Source organism: Bison bison, unplaced genomic scaffold, assembly GCF_000754665.1.
Source record: "Bison bison bison isolate TAMUID 2011002044 unplaced genomic scaffold, Bison_UMD1.0 scf7180017864239, whole genome shotgun sequence".
Classification (NCBI taxonomy): Eukaryota; Metazoa; Chordata; class Mammalia; order Artiodactyla; family Bovidae; genus Bison; species Bison bison.
This window is the reverse complement of record NW_011494811.1, coordinates 4255162-4273683: the sequence shown is the minus strand read 5'-3', so window position 1 is coordinate 4273683 and position 18522 is coordinate 4255162. Positions and strand designations below refer to the sequence as shown.

General features: G+C 46.3%; 1 protein-coding gene and 1 pseudogene across 1 annotated transcript in view; one reads left to right on the top strand and one right to left on the bottom strand.

The window, feature by feature from the left end:
* The window catches only part of PLEK2 (pleckstrin 2), a 41672-nt gene extending 38775 nt beyond the window's left edge, over positions 1 to 2897 (bottom strand). Inside the window, exons 1-2 of the mRNA XM_010846822.1 lie at positions 2840 to 2897; positions 2558 to 2766 (exon numbers count right to left, since the gene is read on the bottom strand). Coding sequence (XP_010845124.1) covers positions 2558 to 2766; positions 2840 to 2897 — 267 coding nt within the window. The remainder of the gene's footprint in view (positions 1 to 2557; positions 2767 to 2839) is intronic.
* A 7034-nt stretch (positions 2898 to 9931) lies between these two features.
* Positions 9932 to 10162, top strand: LOC104993509 (annotated as a pseudogene).
* The last annotated feature ends 8360 nt before the right edge of the window (positions 10163 to 18522 follow it).

Here is an 18522-nt window from a genome sequence, read left to right as displayed (position 1 = left end):
TGGACTGTGAAGAAGGCTGAGCGCCGAAGAATTGATGCTTTTGAACTGTGGTGTTGGAGAAGACTCTTGAGAGTTCCTTGGACTGCAAGGAGATCCAACCAGTCCATTCTAAAGGAGATCAGCCCTGGGATTTCTTTGGAAGGAATGATGCTAAAGCTGAAACTCCAATACTTTGGCCACCTCATGGGAAGAGTTGACTCATTGAAAAAGACTCTGATGCTGGGAGGGATTGGGGGCAGGAGGAGAAGGGGATGACAGAGGATGAGATGGCTGGATGGTATCACTGACACGATGGACATGAGTCTCAGTGAACTCTGGGAGTTGGTGATGGACAGGGAGGCCTGGCGTGCTGCGATTCATGGGGTCATAAAGAGTCGGACACGACTGAGCGACTAAACTGAACTGAATTGAAAATAACCACTACCCTGGTGACTCAGTGGTAAAGAATCTGCCTGCCAATCAAAAGACACAGGTTCTATCCCTGGGTCAGGAAGATCCCCTGGAGAAGAGAATGGCAACCCACTCCAGTGTTCTTGCCCGGGAAATCCCATGGATAGAGGGATGGAGGAGCCTGGCCAGTCACTAAAGAGGCAGACATGACTTAGTGACTAAAGAACAACAAAATAACCAGACAGTCATTACTATATTCTACTGGGGTAAAGACAAGAGAAACTGCCCAGGGGAATGGAATAGACTTTACAGAAAGAGACTGAAGTTATTTAAGGACTTGATGTAAGGTGACTGGGTGTCAGCACAAGGCTATTAGAAAGAATCACTATTTTACAAATATCATCTAAATCCTGGGATATCAGCATGGATCAGAATTAGCTTATATCCATATTTTTCACACCATGTACTACAATACATTTCAAATGGGCCATAAAAAGCCAGAGTAGGAAATGGAAAAGCAAATGTGTTTCAACTGTGATGAGGAGAAAACATTTTGACTATTGATGAAAGAGATATCAGGGACAGGATGGATGGATCCAAATGTGTTGTTAAAAGCCTTTTGTGCCACAGAATGTAATAAAGCCAACACAAAAACAAAAGCCACAGAAGAGGGGGAAATATACGTGGCAAATAAAGCTTTCTATCCAAAATAGCTAAGGAATTGATGTAACTATAAAAGGCCAGGATCCTGCTCCTTTTTTGAGAAGCAGTCAAAGGAAATGAGTGGATAGTTTACACACAAAGCCTTACATCGAAAAATGACCAGCTCCATTATAAATCTTGAACTTGCAATATGGACAACTTTTATATTGCTACAAAAATCAATTTAAAGGCTAAAAGTTAATGTTTAATTATTCAAATTCCCTTGAGACTAATTTGGGAAAAACTACAAAACAATGCCTAGCCTTTGATTCTGTATTCTTTCTTTTAAGAAAATGTCTAAAGAAAATTATGCAAAAGGAAAAACATTATTTCTACCAGATCTTCATTGCAGTATTATTTAAATAGAAAGCAATAGATAGCAATCACTTGCATAGTGATTTCTTAGTACTCCTTGAAGCAGGGTCTTAGGCTCCTCTACAGCAGAATCATCTAGGAGGCTTGTCCAAATGCAGATTTGGGGGCCATGTTTCAGACCTCCTTCATCAGAATCTCTGAAGGGCACCTGGGAATATTCATTTTATCAAGCAGGCCAGATGACTCATAACTACACTGAAATTTAAGAACCACCGAACGGAAAGCAAACTGCAGACCACGGGAACATTGAGAGGACGAGACAGCGTTTCAGGTGACAGACCCTGTGCCTGCATAAAGCTGGATAGAAGGCTCAGTGATGACTGCGGAGGACTCAAAGCCCATGGGCAGCCCACGCCCCATGTGAGACGCCCACAGAGCAGTGGCCACAACAGGGTAAAATCGCTGATGCCCTTGGCGCTCGTCATGTTGTGTTTTGTTTTAGACAGTGTTTACAAGATTCATCGTGGTCATACAAGTTTTTCACTGATTCGTCAAACTCCCATGAAGGGCACTCGAAAAGTTAAGTGCTGTGTCTCATAGGGAACTCAGCCTGGTGCTCTGTGATGACCTAGAAGGGTGGGATGAGGGGAGGCTGGGAGGGAGGCCCAAGAGGGAGCGGCTATCTGTATGCACATAGCTGATTCATGTCGATGGACAGCAGAAGCAAACGCAGCACTGTAAGGCAACTGTACCCCAGTTGAAAAAAACAAACGCTGACCAAGAATCTCCACGGTTCCTGCCTCGAGCCATTCCTGCCTGGATGTCACCCCCTCTCCCTTTCTTCCCTTGGACCCCAGCCTCTGGGCAATAACAGGCCCTTTCTGCCTTGGATTCGATCCAAAGCCTCACATCCCACTGACTGTCACCCCACTGCTTCCTTGGCTGTGTCCAGTGTTTGCGGCTGCGGGGATGTAGTCCTCTCATTAAGACACATTTTTGCAACAAACTGGGGGTGGGGGCAGGGAGAGCTTAGCAGGCAGCTTGTTGGAGACTGTTAGATATTCCCTTTTCAGGGTGAGGAAGGGAGACAGGTCTGATGGGGTGAGTTGCTAATGCAGTTCTGAGCATCTGTGGCTCCCAGGGGGCTTACTTCCCAGCGGGCTGATCCCCGAGGTACAGAAATGCCACTAGAGATCTGCTTCCCACAGAAGCCGCCTTCCTGGAACCAACATATCCATTCTTGCCCGGAGCCTTGGGGCTTCTTGCCAAGATCTATGGATGTCACAAGAAACTGCTGTCTGGTCAAGGTTGGCCAACCTCCCTTAAGAAGGTTGGGCAAATGCCCAGGACACCAGGCGCCTGCGTGGGACGGGGGAACCCGTTATGGAACAGCCAGGGAATAGTGGGAGCCAGACTTTGCTCAGCGACATACCTAAGATTCGAATCTTGATGTTCTGCAGCCCCGAGGGAGTACAAATTCCTCCTTTCATACTAGCGCATGTGTTCCCTGGCCCTGAAATACCAGTCCTCACCCGAATCTGGCTATCTCACAGCTGTGTCCTCTAGGTGGTACCCAGTCTTGGGCATCCGTGTATGGTTCAGCAGAGGAGGTCCTTTTCCATGAAGGAGACCAGGCTGGGGAAAGACACCTGACTCAGGACACCAGAGTCGGTACTGGTCACTGTCACTTTGTTCCCAGCCTCCATCCAACACCCTATAACCTCTCTGTCACCTTCAGCCCTTTTGGAGGTCTTTCCCACAGGTTCAGAAACCAGCCCAGAGGGTAGATTCTGTACTTTGCCAGCCTCTTGTGCAGTGAGCCAGCCCCTCAAGGGAGAGAACAGAGGAGCAGAAGCCGGAGGGGCGAGAGAGACACTATTGTGACTTTCAGAATGGACTTTTCATCTTCCATCCAGAAGCAGTTGAGTACCAAATGCTGTGCCAGGAAGCTACAACCGAGAACAGACAGACCCCCTGCCTTCATGGAAAATAGTCTGGTGGAGGCGGCAGAAGATAAACAAGTCAGCAAAGTCACGAAATGACATTTATATTGTAATGAGTGCTCAGAAGGAAATAAACAGGTGCTGTGGTAGAAAATAAAGTGGAATTCTGTTTCAGAAAGGAGGGTCAGGGACGCCCCTGCTGAGTTGAGCCTGGGTGACCCGAAGCTGTTAACTGGGAACAGAACCTGCCAAGGGATCAGAAGGCCCTGAGGAAGAAAAGGGCGTGGTGGGTTCCAGGAACTGCAGGTTCATCAGTGCTGGGGTTTGCTGAGTGAGGGCAAGACCTGTGGCTTAAGATGCTTGGATGGGCAGGGGCCAGACCAGTCAGGCCAAGTTGAGGAATTTGTATTTTTGTCTATGTAAAATGGGAGATCATTGAAGGCTTTTAACCAAGTGACATGATCTGGTTTAAATGTTCAAGCCGCACTGTGCCTGTAGGTCTGAGAATAGGCTTCAGGGGCTACAGTGGAAAAAATGAGAGCACTTAGGAACCTCTGCAGTGTCCAGGTGAGAGAGGATGTTGCATAGACTCGCTGGTGGAGTGGAGGGGAAGGGGTGGAGCTTGTTGGACCCTGGAGTGAGGGGTGGGGAGGAATTGAGACTGAATCTCAGACTTGCAGCTTGAGCCACTTGACGGTGGGTGGTGCCAGTCACCAAGGTGGGGAGGACCTTAAGAGGGAGGGCGACAGGGAGTGGGGGTTGGGGACAGGACGAGGTCCTCAGGCTTGTCCTGACTCCAAAGTCAAGGAAGTCATTACCCCATGTTCCTTCCCAGCCTCTCCTGTGAGAGGCTGTGAACCTCACAGGCTATGAACGAGGTCTGTGAACGTCGTTTTCCAGGCTGAGAGAAGCAGACTGGGCCCAATGAGTCAAGAGTCGGTGCTGAGATGACAACAAGGAGCCAGTTTGGGTCCTTCTGCACCCAGCCTGGCTCTCTCTTTCCTAGTCCAGCTATGAAACCCCTTCCCAAACACCTCGCCAAGGCCACTTTGAGGCACCTTGGTAACCACTCCCAGGACAGGAGGCTCTGGCTCCAAGATATTTTGTCCCATCCCTAATGCTTTTTCCAGTGCCCCTTCTTGGTCAGCATCTAAAGGGTGGGGTGCTCTTACGCTGGGGCAGGAACCTAGGAAGCAGAGACAGGGCTGGGTGTTGGTTTCAGCTCCTACCTGGCTGGGCCCATTACTTCCCTTCTCTGAGAAATTTACATTTCTGACTACAAAATGGAACACAATCCCCCCTTTATTTTGTGTGTTAGTTGCTCAGTCATGTCTGACTCTATGACATGGAGTGTAGCCTGCCAGGCTCCTCTGTCCATGGAATTCTCCAGACAAGAATACGGGAGTGGGTTGCCTTTCCCTTCTCCGGGGGGAGGGGGTTATGAATGGGGGCTTTAGAGTCAGGAGGACCTCAGTTCCAATCCCAGCTAGCTGTGTGATGTTGGCAGGTCAGTCTCTAAGCTGCAGCCATGTCACCTTCAAAAGGGAAACATTAAACCCCTTTCCTATGGGACTCTTGAGAGGATAAAATGAGATTATGGAGGCCAAGGGCCTTACTTACCCTTAGCATCACTGTAAATGCTCGCTGGTGTTATTGTGTTGCTGTTGAACATTGACTGATGAAGAACATCCATAAAGGGACAAGGACAGGTGCCAGTTTCCCCAAGACAGGTGGGAAATTATAGGATCTGGACAATGAGTTTTCATCTACATACGTCAAGTTTTAGACACACACACACTTTTAATCTGACGTCTGCAGAGTTAGGCAAGTCCAAGGTCAACTGAATATTACTTTGTGACTTCATTTTTGGTCTGTGCCTTAGTGAACTTACCTGCAAAATGCAAATAAAAATCATTTCTATCTCATGGGGTTGCTGTGAAACTTAAGCGAGTTAGCTTGTTAAACACTAAGTATATAAAGTGTTTAAAATAGTGTCAGGAACAGGCTCTTGTTCATATTTTAGTAGCAGCAGCAGCAGTGATGGTAGTGGTAGCAGAGTAGTAGCAATAGTAGCAGTAATGGTAGTAGAGAAGACGATGGCAACCCACTCCAGTACTCTTGCCTGGAGAGTCCCATGGGTGGAGGAGCCTCGTGGGCTGCAGTTCATGGGGTCACGAAGAGTCAGACACGACTGAGAGACTTCACTTTCACTTTTCATTTTCATGCATTGGAGAAGGGAATGGCACCCCACTCCAGTACTCTTGCCTGGAGAATCCCAGGGACGGGGGAGCCTGGTGGGCTGCCATCTATGGGGTCTCACAGAGTCGGACACGACTGAAGCGACTTAGCAGCAGTAGCAGCGGCGGCAGCTATAGTAACAGAAGCAGCAGTGGTAGTACCAGCAGTAATAACAGAAGTAGTAAAAGTTGTTCAGTCACTGAGTTGTGTCTGACTCTTTGTGACCCCATTGACTGGAGCACACCAGACTCTTCTGTCCCCCATTATCTCCCAGAGTTTGCTCAAACTCATGTTTATTGACTCAGTGATGCTATCTAGCCATCTTATCCTCAGTCGCCCCCTTCTCCTCCTGCCTTCAATCTTTTCCAGCATCAAGGTCTTTTCCAATGATTCAGATGTGAGGACATCAGATGGCCGAAGTTTGGAGCTTCAGCTTCAGCCTCAGTCCTTCCAAGGAGTACTCAGGATGGATTTCCTTTAGGATTGACTGGTTTGATCTCCTTGCAGTCCAAGGGACTCTCAAGAGCCTTCTCCAGAACCACAGTTCAAAAGCATAAATTCCTCAGTGCTCAGCCTTCTTTAGCAGCAGTGATAGCAATAATGGTAGTAGCAGTATTAATAGTAGGAGCAGTAGGTTTTCATCAGCATGACTTAGGGTGAAATGTCTCTTTACTGTGGTAGATGCTTCCATTCTCTCATCAAAAGAAGAAATGAATGACTATTCACAGAACTGATAATTCTGGACAAAGGTGCAAAGCTGAAAGATTCATCCATCCTACCACATAAGAGCTTGAAGATGGATCTGGGAGCATGTGAAATTCAATAGTCACCAAACTCTAGGCATCAGAGGTGGATATCTACAATGCTGTTTTCTCCAGGATAGGGCAATATGGGAAAAAAAAATAACAACTAGTTGGTTTTTCTTAAATCTAAATTTACTCCATTTTTCAATTTTGAGATTTTCATCCTTCAGACATTTGGTGTTGAAATAGTCTTTCTTTTATAAAATGTTGGTGATAGTTTTTGGTGATGTGACTGTTTGATGATCCATACTGGTGGATGTGACTGGTGATGATCCATACTGGTTCATGAAACCCCAAATCTGAAAACCACTGGTCTTTTTTACAAATGGGGAAACTGAGATAAGGGGAAGGAGTGACTTGCCCAAGGTCACAAGTTTTGTGGTTTGTGACAGAGCCAGGGCTGGAACCTGAGTGTCCTGACTCCCAGGCCAGTGCTTTTCTCACTGGACTCTTCCGTGGCTCATTTAGGACTCTTTCACTTTCTTTTGCCTTAAGCAAAAGAGAAATTCAAAAAGACTTCCAACTAGGAAGGAGAAATAAACTCTTGACAGGAAAAAAAGCTTTGAATGTTCATGAAATCACTGGAAATAGACCCCCATCACAACCAGAGGAGAGGAGTACATCATGACAACCAGCCAAGAGGAGATACCCCTCGTCCAAGGTAAGGAGCAGTGGCTGTGCTTTGCTGGAGCAGCCGTGAAGAGATACCCCATGTCCAAGGTAAGAGAAACCCAAGTAAGATGGTAGGCACTGAGAGAGGGCATCAGAGGGCAGACAGACTGAAACCACAATCACAGACAACTAGCCAATCTGATCACATGGACCACAGCCTTTCTAACTCAATGAAACTAAGCCATGCCGTGTGGGGCCACCCAAGACGGACGGGTCATGGTGGAGAGGTCTGACAGAATGTGGTCCACTGGAGAAGGGAATGGCAAACCACTTCAGTATTCTTGCCTTGAGAAACCCATGAACAGTATGAAAAGGCAAAAAGATAGGACACTGAAAGATGAACTCCCCAGGTCGGTAGGTGCCCAATATGCTACTGGAGATCAGTGGAGAAATAACTCCAGAAAGAATGAAGGGATGGAGCCAAAGCAAAAACAATACCCAGTTGTGGATGTGACTGGTGATAGGAGCAAGGTCTGATGCTGTAAAGAGCAGTATTGCATAGGAACCTGGAATGTCAGGTCTATGAATCAAGGCAAATTGGAAGTGGTCAAATAAGAGATGGCAATAGTGAATGTCGACATTCTAGGAATCAGCGAACTGAAATGGACTGGAGTGGGTGAATTTAACTCAGATGACCATTATATCTATATCTAAGGACAGAAATCCCTTATAAGAAATGAAGTAGCCATCATGTCAACAAAAGAGTCTGAAATGCAGTACTTGGATGGAGTCTCAAAAACGACAGAATGATCTCTGTTGGTTTCCAAGGCAAACCATTTAATATCACGGTAATCCAAGTCTATGCCCCGAACAGTAACACTGAAGAAGCTGAAGCTGAACGGTTCTATGAAGACCTACAAGACCTTCTAGAACTAACACCCAAAAAAGATGTCCTTTTCATTATAGGGGACTGGAATGCAAAAGTAGGAAGTCAAGAAACACCTGGAGTAACAGGCAAATTTGGCCTTGGAGTACAGAATGAAGCAGGGTAAAGACTAATAGAGTTTTGCCAAGAGAATGCACTGGTCATAGCAAACACCCTTTTCCAACAACACAAGAGAAGACTCTACATATGGACAGTACATCATGTGTACTATGCAGAGTACATCATGAGAAACGCTGGGCTGAAAGAAGCATAAGCTGGAATCAAGATTTCCGGGAGAAATATCAATAACCTCAGATATGCAGATGACACCACTCTTATGGCAGAAAGTGAAAAATGAAAGAGCCTCTTGATGAAAGTGAAAGAGGAGAGTGAAAAAGTTGGCATAAAGCTCAACATTCAGAAAACTAAGATCATGGCATCTGGTCCCATCACTTCATGGGAAATAGATGGGGAAACAGTGGCTGACTTTATTTTGGGGGCTCCAAAATCACTGCAGATGGTGACTGCAGCTATGAAATTAAAAGATGCTTACTCCTTGGAAGGAAAGTTATGACCAACCTAGACAGCATATTAAAAAGCAGAGACATTACTTTGTCAACAAAGGTCCATCTAGTCATGGCTATGGTTTTTCCAGTGGTCATGTATGAGTTGGACTATATTAAGAAAGCTGAGCACTGAAGAATTGATGCTTTTGAACTGTGGTGTTGGAGAAGACTCTTGAGAGTCCCTTGGACTGCAAGGAGATCCAACCTGTCCATCCTAAAGGAGATCAGTCCTGGGTGTTCATTGCAAGGACTGATGTTGAAGCTGAAACTCCAGTACTTTGGCCACCTCATGCGAAGAGCTGACTCATTTAAAAAGACCCTGACACTGGGAAAGATTGAGGGCAGGAGGAGAAGGGGACGACAGAGGATGAGATGGTTGGATGGCATCACTGACTCAATGGACATGAGTTTGGATAAACTCTGGCAGTTGGTGATGGACAGGGAGGCCTGGCGTGCCGCGGTTCATGGGGTCGCAAAGCGTCAGACACAACTGAGCAACTGAACTGAACTGAACACAACCAGAGTTTCCCCTCTCTGGTTCAAAACCCATCATTAGACTTGCCCAGATTCTTAGCCTCCATCCCGCCCCACCCCTCCAACATACATACCCCGTCCCCCCACACACAAACACACATACAACACATTCATCTGCACCCTCATATACACACACACAGAGACTCCTCATTCTGATCAGTCCCTGAGGACCCAGACTTTGCCTCACTCACCCTGACTCACGCCTTTTCTCAGGAGGCACCAGCCTGGAATGTCTAATCTACCCCACATTAAACCCATCTCACTTCTTCCTCAGGGACAGAGTTACCTCCCTAGCAAAGGTCATCATAACACACTGTCCCCAGGAGCCTTTGAGACAGGACTTATTGGCTGAGTAGTTATGCCTTTCTGCATTTTCTTTACTGTGTTGTTGACAATCTGCACACATCCAGAGAACTAAAAATAAATAGCAGGAGGGCTGACTTGTTTGAAGCTGGGTCAGTGTTTATTTTCTCAAAGATTGAACTTCCTTGATGTGGATGTAAAGCTACATGAAATGGGCCTTGGATGCATGGACTGTGGTCTGTGTTTTAAATGTACAGACAGGGAGGATTTGCCCTGAAAATCTTAACTGTGGAATCCCTGTCTCACTCACCTTGCCCCACTCCCAGGTTAGGTCTAGGGCATGGGAGACACACTCCACGAATCTTCTACTTTGTCCCGGTGCTGCAATTCTACTTCTCCCCCTGTCTTGACACACTGAGCCAACGGACACCCTTCTCGAGGCCTTACTGTCCCCATCTGGCAAGTGGGTCAGTGAAATAGAATGGGGGGAACAATGGCAGAATATTGATCTTAACTGTTTTAGTGTCTTAAGGATAGAAGTGGTTTGTGACAAAAGAGAGATGAAGTCCTTTCTGGTGGTGATGACCTCGCTACAAGAACATGCCTCTCGCCAAGGATCTCCTTCATCCCTCTCCAGAATAGAAGACACAGGAAGAAATGCCTGGTTCTTATTTCGTGGATGTGAAATGCCCAGGATGCTATTCAATCACCACCACTTTTAGCCATGCATAAACAGTAGTTTTGTGTGTTGGCTGCTCTACTGTCCTCTGCCAGGCTATGAGGAAAAACAAGCTTCCAGAAGGATGCTCCTTCAGATGGAAGCACCACTGAAAGCACCCTATGCCAAGGTGAATGGAAAACCATCCCAATAAACACATTTTGCATATGAAAAAAGAGAAAAAGACAGATGAAAAGCCAGTCCTCCAAGACCTTGACTCCCTTTCTTTCTTATTCTGCCCAGCTAGAGATTAAAATGCCTGGGCTCCAGCCCCCAGGCTCAAGACCCCTGGCAGTGAGCCCAGGTAACCACCATATGCTCAGAGCTATCTCTTCTGTAGGTTCCATCTACAAAGCAGTAATGCCAAGGAAAGGGCCATGTGTAACTTACTCCCTAAATCCTCAGTGCCAGCTTCTCCAGTAGGCTCAATAGACAAGGTTCCTAAAGTCCTGGCTTGGTTAATTTTATGTGTCAGCTTGACTGAGCCATGAGATGCCCAGATATCTGGTTAAACATTATCCTGGGTATGTTTGTGTTTCTGGCTGAGATTTGAATCAGTGGACCCATCGAGCAGATTGCCCTGTCCAATGTGGGTGGGCCTCATCCAATTTGTTGGAGGCCTAAATAGGACAAAAGAAGGCAGAACAGGGAGGCTTTCAAGCTCTCTTAGCCTGGGACATTGACTTTCTGTCTTCAGTCTCACACTCAGATAAGAACTTACGCCATTGGCTCTCCTGGTTCTTCGGGTTGTCAGCTGAAGCCTGTAGGACTCCTTGGCCTCTGTTACCACATGAGCTAATTGCTTACAATAAATCTCTTTGTATATTTATATATCTATATATCTCCTACTGGTTCTCTTTCTGTGGCGAACCCAGACTAATACAGTTACCAGTACTTTTAGGGATCCATGAAAATGTTGCAGTTTTTTTAATCAGAAAGAGAAGACAAATATAATAAAATTGAATATACAAAAAAACTAGTCAAGGCTGAATTATACTTGTCTTTATGCCAGTGTAGTCACAAAGTATAATTTTAAATATATTTTTGTAGAAGAATAGGCCTATAAGGGGACAAGTGCCTAAAGCCCAGGAAAGCCATAACATGACCCCACTCACCCTCCATAGTGCTCCATCCTTGAGGATTGGGGTCTTTTTATCTGGGAACCAGCATCCACCCATTGGTTCAGTGGGTTGACCAGGATGGTGTCTCTATGGTCTTGAACTGACCTTGAAGATGAGGTTATTTTGGAGTTGCCCTCTTGAGTTGTATCTGTTAATAGAACTGTGTGTGTGTGTGGATGTGTGTGTGTGTGTGTGTGTGTGTGTCTAGTGGGGGTGGGTCTAGCTGTGCAAAAGGCAGAGTAAACCAGAGCTAGGAATTTGATAGCAATAGCTTCTCCTTCAGAAGAGGTTGGCTGTAAGGAGCACCGTCCCTGCCTCCACCCCGACCGGTTTTCCTCTGTGTCCTGTCCTGGTTCTTGTCTAATTAGGTTGACCTCTCTCTCCTAGAGACCAGGACTCAATATTTAGTCTCCAAGATATGTCAGATACTGCTCGGGGCAGAGATCAACAACACCATGCCCGTAGCCTTTGCAAGCAGTTTTCCCTGGTGGCTCAGACAGTGTAGAATCTGCCTGCAGTGTAAGTGACTTGGGTTCGATCCCTGGGTTGGGAAGATCCCCTGGAGAAGGGAATGGCTACCCACTCCAGTATTCTTCCCTGGAGAGTCCCATGGATGGAGGAGACTGGTGGGCTACGATCCATGGGGTTGCAAAGAATCAGACACGACTGAGAGACACACACACACAAAAAAGCCTGTAAACAAGCTGATGAAATAGAGTACCAAGTGCTATGGGAAGACCTGTTGTAATTCTGCCTGGGTGAGCCATGAAGACATCCCACAGGTGGGAACGCTTGAGCAAGGCTCGGAAGTATGGTTGCAATTTTGACCACGGATGTAGCCTCAGCGGAGAGGGGGAGAGGGTGTGTATCCTTCCATCTGCTCGGAGGGAAGAATTTGTGTGTGATGATGAGAAATGTGATAGAACTGAGAGCAGTTACGTAAAATGAGCTCTGTCAGTTGTGAGCCCCAGATTACAACTCTGTCCTGTGACAGTGTAAAATGATTTCTTCCAGCTAAAAAACAGAAGCAAACGTAAATTAAGAGCACTCTGTCAGGACTTCCCTGAGAGTCCCGTGGTTGAGACCTCGCCTTCCCAATGCAGGGAGTCAGATTTGATCCCTGGTTTGGGAGCTAAGATCCCACACATCTCAGGGCTGAAAAACCAGAATATAAACAACTGAAGCAATATTGTAACAAATTCAATAAAGACTTTTAAATGGTCCAGATTAAAAAAAAAAAAGAAACTAAAAAAAGATTTCCCTGTCATAGAAGACCTTCCACCACCACAAAGCATTCTGGGCCCTACAGCCTTTGTGATCACCTGCACTTTGACAGGAAACGAAGGGAAAGAAGGTCATGCCAACAGACAGCATGGCTCAGGCAAAGGGGAGGAGGGCCCATGCCTTGGGGATGGCAGGTAGTTCTGCCAACTCAGAAGTGGGGTATAAGAATGACATGGCCCCAACCAAGGCCCTTACCCAGATAAGGAAACAGGTACCAAGAAAATGGGGCTTCCCTGGTGTCTCAGGCATATAGAATCTGCCTGCAGTGCAGGAGACCCGAGTTTGATCCCTAGGTAGGGAAGATCCTCTGGAGGAGGGCATGGAAATCCCCTCTAGTATTCTTGCCTGGAGAATCCCATGGACAGAAGAGCCTGGTGGGCTACAGTCTGTAGGGTCAAAAAGAGCTGGACATGATGGAGAAAAGGATCATCCTTGCCTTCCCTGGGAGGAGGGTGGCCTCTTAACAATGAACATGATAAAGTAAGTGTCCAGAGTGTGTTTCTGAGGCTCTTGCTATAAACATCCTAACTGATTTAGGCACTACACATATAATATATATATAGTATAGTGTACTATGTGTAACAGAAAAAGATTAGTCTGTGTTCTGGCTTCCTGGCACAGAGATCCTAAAACCCTTGGAATTTCCTGATAGGAGTGTCTTTTGCTATTCACAATGGGCCCTTTTGAACACACTAGAGTTTATGCTAATGAGGTGACTTAGGATGAGACCTCTAGAGATAGCTTTATGGGGGCTACTCACCCAAAAGACCAATTATTCTTGAGGGTGGGAATTTTCAGCCTACCTTTGGGAGCAATGAGATTTGGAATGTTGGGGTTGGTGAACATTTCGAGGTGCTAGGTGGGCAGTGCACCCTGAGAGGACCCAGAAGTGCCCCCCATACTTTTCCCTGTATGTCTCCTCCACTCCGCTCTTCCTGAGTTGTATCCTTTATAATAAAGTCATTAAAAGCAGAGCACTTTCCTGAGTTCTGAGTCATTTCAAGTGAATTGTAGAACTTGAAGAGGGGAGTCATGGAAGCCCCCAGATTCATAATTGGTCAGGTAGAGGCAAGGGTCACTGGGGAACTCCACTTGCAGCTGGCAAGTGCAGGGGCCATCCTGTGGGACTGAGCTCTGTAACTGGCGGGATGTGACGCTGAGTCTAGGTAGGTAGTGTCAGCCAAGTGGTTCCCCGTCTGGCTCTTCTGTAGGTAGCCTCTGTGCCTTTGGGCAAGTTGCTCCCATCTCAGGCTTCAGTTTATTCATTTGTAAAATGAGAGGTCCTGGACTTGCTGAATACTCAGGTCTACTCCGCCCAAGGCAGGGTGCCCCAAGACATAGTAAAAGAGCAGGCAAGGGGCTTTATCACACTGAATAACGATGAGTGTTGAGTAAAGGAATTTTTCAGAAAAGCAAACAGACTCCAGGTGACTCCTGCCCCACCCCTGAGCCAGATGCCCTCCAGGAAATCAGAGAAACAGAGAGTTGGCCCCTGGGTCAGCAGAGGCTGTGTGATTAGAAGGCTGTCCAGCCATAAATAAGATGAAAGGACAACCCTCAGAATAGGAGAAAATATTTGCAAATGAAGCAACTGACAGAGGATTAAACTGCAAAATATACAAGCAGCTCATGCAGCTCAACATAAAAAAAAAAAAAAAACCAAACAACCCAATCAAAAATGAGCAAAAGACCTAAACAGACATTTCTCCAAAGACCTACAGGTAGTCAACAAACACATGAGAAGATGCTCAGGATCACTAATTATTGGAGAAATACAAATGAAAACCACAATGAAGGGTTACCTCACACCAATCAGAAAAAAAAGGGGAAAGTGAAGTCGCTCAGTCATGTCTGACTCTTTGCGACCCCATGGACTGTAGCCTACCAGGCTCCTTTGTCCATGGGATTTTCCAGGCAAGAGTACTGGAGTGGGTTGCCATTTCCTTCTTTAGGGGATCTTCCTGACCCAGGGATTGAACCCAGGTCTCCTGTGTTGTAGGCAGATGCTTTTACCATCTGAGCCATCAGGGAAGTCATATTTCACCAGTCAGAAAGCCTACCATCAAAAAAAAATCTACAGTATGGAGAAAAGGGAACCCTCTTGCACTGTTGTGGGAATGTAAATTGATACAGCCACTATAGAGAACAGTATGCAGGTTCCTTAAAAAACTAAAAACAGAACTACCATATGACCCAGCAATTCCACTATTGGGCATATACCCTGAGAAAACCATAATTCAAAAAGATACATATACCCCAGTGTTCTGGAGGAGGAAATGGCAACCCACTCCAGTATTCTTGCCTGGAGAATCCCGTGGACAGAGGAGCCTGGTGGGCTATAGTCCATGGAGTCACAAAGAGTCAGACACAACTGAAGTGAGTTAGCACAGCACCACAACATTCATTGCACCACTATTTACAATAGCTAGGACGTGGAAGCAGCCTAAATGTCCGTCAACAGATGAATGCATAGAGAAGATGTAGTACGTATATACATGGAATAAAAAGGAATGAAACTGAGCCATTTGTAGTGATATGGATGAACCTAGAGTCTGTCATACAGAGTGAAGTAAGTCAGAAAGAGAAAGACAAATATTATATATTAACATGTTGCTGCCGCTGCCGCTAAGTCGCTTCAGTCGTGTCCGACTCTGTGCAACCCCAAAGACAGCAGCCCACCAGGCTCCGCCATCCCTGGGATTCTCCAGGCAAGAACACTGGAGTGGGTTGCCATTTCCTTCTCCGATGCATGAAAGTGAAACGTGAAAGTGAAGTCGCTCCGTCGTGTCCGACTCTTAGTGACCCCATGGACTGCAGTCCACCAGGCTCCTCCATCCATGGGATTTTCCAGGCAAGAGTACTGGAGTGGGGTGCCATTTCCTTCTCCGATATATTAACGTATATCATGGAATCTAGAAAAACAGTACAGATGAATCTATTTTCAGGGCAGGAAACAGATGTAGAAAACAGACTTGTAGACACAGTGGGGGAAGGAGAGGGTGGGTCAAATAGAGAGAGTAGTATTGGCATATATGCACTAACATGTGTAAAACACATGTGTGTATAGCACGGGGAAATCAGCTTCTTGCTCTGTGATGACTTGGAGGGTGGGAGGGAGGCCTTGGAGGGAGGGGATATATATGTATATATATGCATGTATATATAGCTGATTCACATTGTTGTACAGCAGAAACACAACATGGTACAGCAATTATACATCAATTAAAAGAAAAACCAGAAGATTGTCAGGTCAAGCAATCTTTCCTTGGCAGTCCTGGCTTCTCCCTAGGGAGACCTTTCCCAGGATGGGCAGTATGCCACCACTTACCACCACAGGACATTTTCAAGAGCCTGCTGGTCTGATAACCATGAAGACCCTGAAAGTGCATTCAATATGCACGTGACACAGAGCAGGAAGGGAGAGCTGCTGTGCTTAGTGGTAGAATCAGGTTTCAAAACTACGCCCCCTGACTTGAAAGATGCATTGAAGTTAATGAGATTATGTTTAATAAGGAGAAATGAGACCAAGCTCAGATCCAAAAAGACCAAGTGGATCAGGGGTTGGCAAACTTTAGCCTGTGTGCTGAGTCCAGCCTGCAGCAGCTTTTGTAAAATTAGATTTTACTGGAACACAGCCACATTCATTTGCTCACATGCTTCTATGCTACAATGACAGAGTGAGTAGTTGCACCAGGATGCGATGGTCCACAAAGTCTAAAATAATTGCCATCTATCTGTATGACTCCTGAAAACTAGACAAGGAAGTTTGGAGGAGATTTAAATTTATAGCAGCTCAAATGGAAATAGAGAGGAGGACAGAGAAAATGAAGGTGTGATTATTTAGTCTGCATTAGTAGTGGAAACTGGAAAAGATCCTGATGCTGGGAAAGATTGAGGGCAGGAAGAGAAGGGGGTGAGAGAGGATGAGATGATTGGATGGTATCACCGACTCAATGGACTTGAACTTCAGCAAGCTCTGGGTGATGGTGAAGGACAGGAAAGCCTGGTGTACTTCAGTCCATGGGGTCGCAGAGTCAGACATGACAGAGTGGCTAAACAACAACAACAAAAGGGTATTACAATATAAGATTCCCTGGAGGCTCAGTAGTAGAGAATCCACCTGTCAGTGCAGGAGATGAGATCTGCCAGTGCAGGAGATGTGGGTTTGATTTCTGAGTTGGGAAGATCTGCTGGAGAAGGAAATAGCAACCCATTCCAGTATCCTTACCTGGAAAATCCCAGGTACAGAGGAGCCTGGAGGGCTACAGTCCATGAGATTGAAGCAGAGTTGGACATGACTGAGCAACCAAACAGCAACAGCAACAATATTAAGAAAAGGAATGTATTAGATAGATAGGTCTCCTTTCGCTGTTAAGTGACCAAAAGTAATGCAAAATTAGCTCGGCACCAGAGGACTGTATTGGAGGGACACAGTCAGATGACCCCGAAAGTCTGAGCTTTTGACTTGGCCCTAAGCCTTTATATCAAGGAGGCTGGGTTGGGTCCAATTGCCCCTTTCTCTGGTTTCAGGGGTGTATGAGCCTAACAGCCATTGCACCAAGGGAGCCCCTGACAGATGGAGCAGGAGGGCAGGGAGGGGCAGCACCAGGGAAAGCATCCTGGCACCTGAGAGATGGACAGTCTGCCGGAGGCCCAGGCCCTGCGGGGGTGTCACACATGGACCGTGCACGTCCCCAGGACGCTGACTCGCTGAATCCTTAACCGTCCTCCATAGATTGGGCTGTCGCCTTCCTGCCTATCAGGGATGTATAAACAGATTTTAATTTTTTTCCCCAAAAGTTGCTGATGAATTTAACAGTTCCGAATCTCATGCCAGGTCGAGGTAGTATTCCTGTCTCGCTGGTGGTGGGTTTGAGGTTCAGAGCTGGGATAGGAAGTTGAGGAGTAAACAGGGCACTGTTGAGTCAGGAATCCACACACAGGACACTGCATCTGCCAGGCCTTGGCTGGGCTTCCCTGCTGCGGAGAGAGTGGGCACCCTCCCAGGTTCAGAGCTCAGCAGAGCGTATCAGGGGGGCATGGGAAAGAGCAAGGTGACTGTAATCATAGATCCTGGCTCTGCCACATACCAGCTGGCTGATCTTCTGCAAGTTAGCCTCTCTAAGCCTCAGTTTTCTCACCTGCAAAATGGGGAAGAATAATATGTCCATCTCAGGATGTTAAGAAAGATACCAATTCCTTAGTTATACCAGCAGCAGAGCAAGGGCTGGCTTGAGAGCAGCATGGGGTGGTAATAAGAACCTGGCTTCCGGGCCAAAGTGCTTGGGTTAGGGCCTGGCTGCTCAGCTCTGTGGAATGTATTTAACCTCTCTGCCCTCCAGTTTCCTATTCTGCAATATAGACATAGTCATAGTTAAGTGCTTCAAGCAATTGTTATAGAATTTAAATATTAAATGAGTGCAAAGCATTTAGAACAGTGCTTGGCACATAACACATGGGGGTCTGCTAAATACCTAGCTGACATTCTTGTTTATCCTTGTAAATCCGGGCAACTTTACCTGTTGAAAATTCTTTTTTCGCATCTCATAAGCATCTCCTTGACATTGTCATCCCTCCTTCCTTTTAAGGATGACACTGTGTACCCTTTTTTCCTTCATGTGGTACTTGTTCAGTCACTCAGTCATGTCTGACTTTGCGACCCCATGGACTGCACACGCCAGGCTTCCCTGTCCATCACCATCTCTCAGAGCTTGTTCAAACTCATGTCCATTGAGTCAACGATACCATCCAACCATCTCATCCTCTGTCGACCCCTTCTCCTCCTGCCCTCAATCTTTCCCAGCATCAGGGTCTTTTCCAATGAGTCAGTTCTTTGCATCAGGTAGCCAAAGTATTGGAGCTTTAGCTTCAGCATCAGTCCTTCTAATGAATATTTGGGACTGATTTCCTTTAGGATTGACTAGTTTGATCTCCTTGCAGTCCAAGGGACTCTCAAGTGTCCTCTCCAACACCACAGTTCAAACACATCAATTCTTTAGCACTCAGCCTTCTTTATGGTCCAACTCTCACACCCATACATAACTACTGGAAAAACTACAGCTTTGACT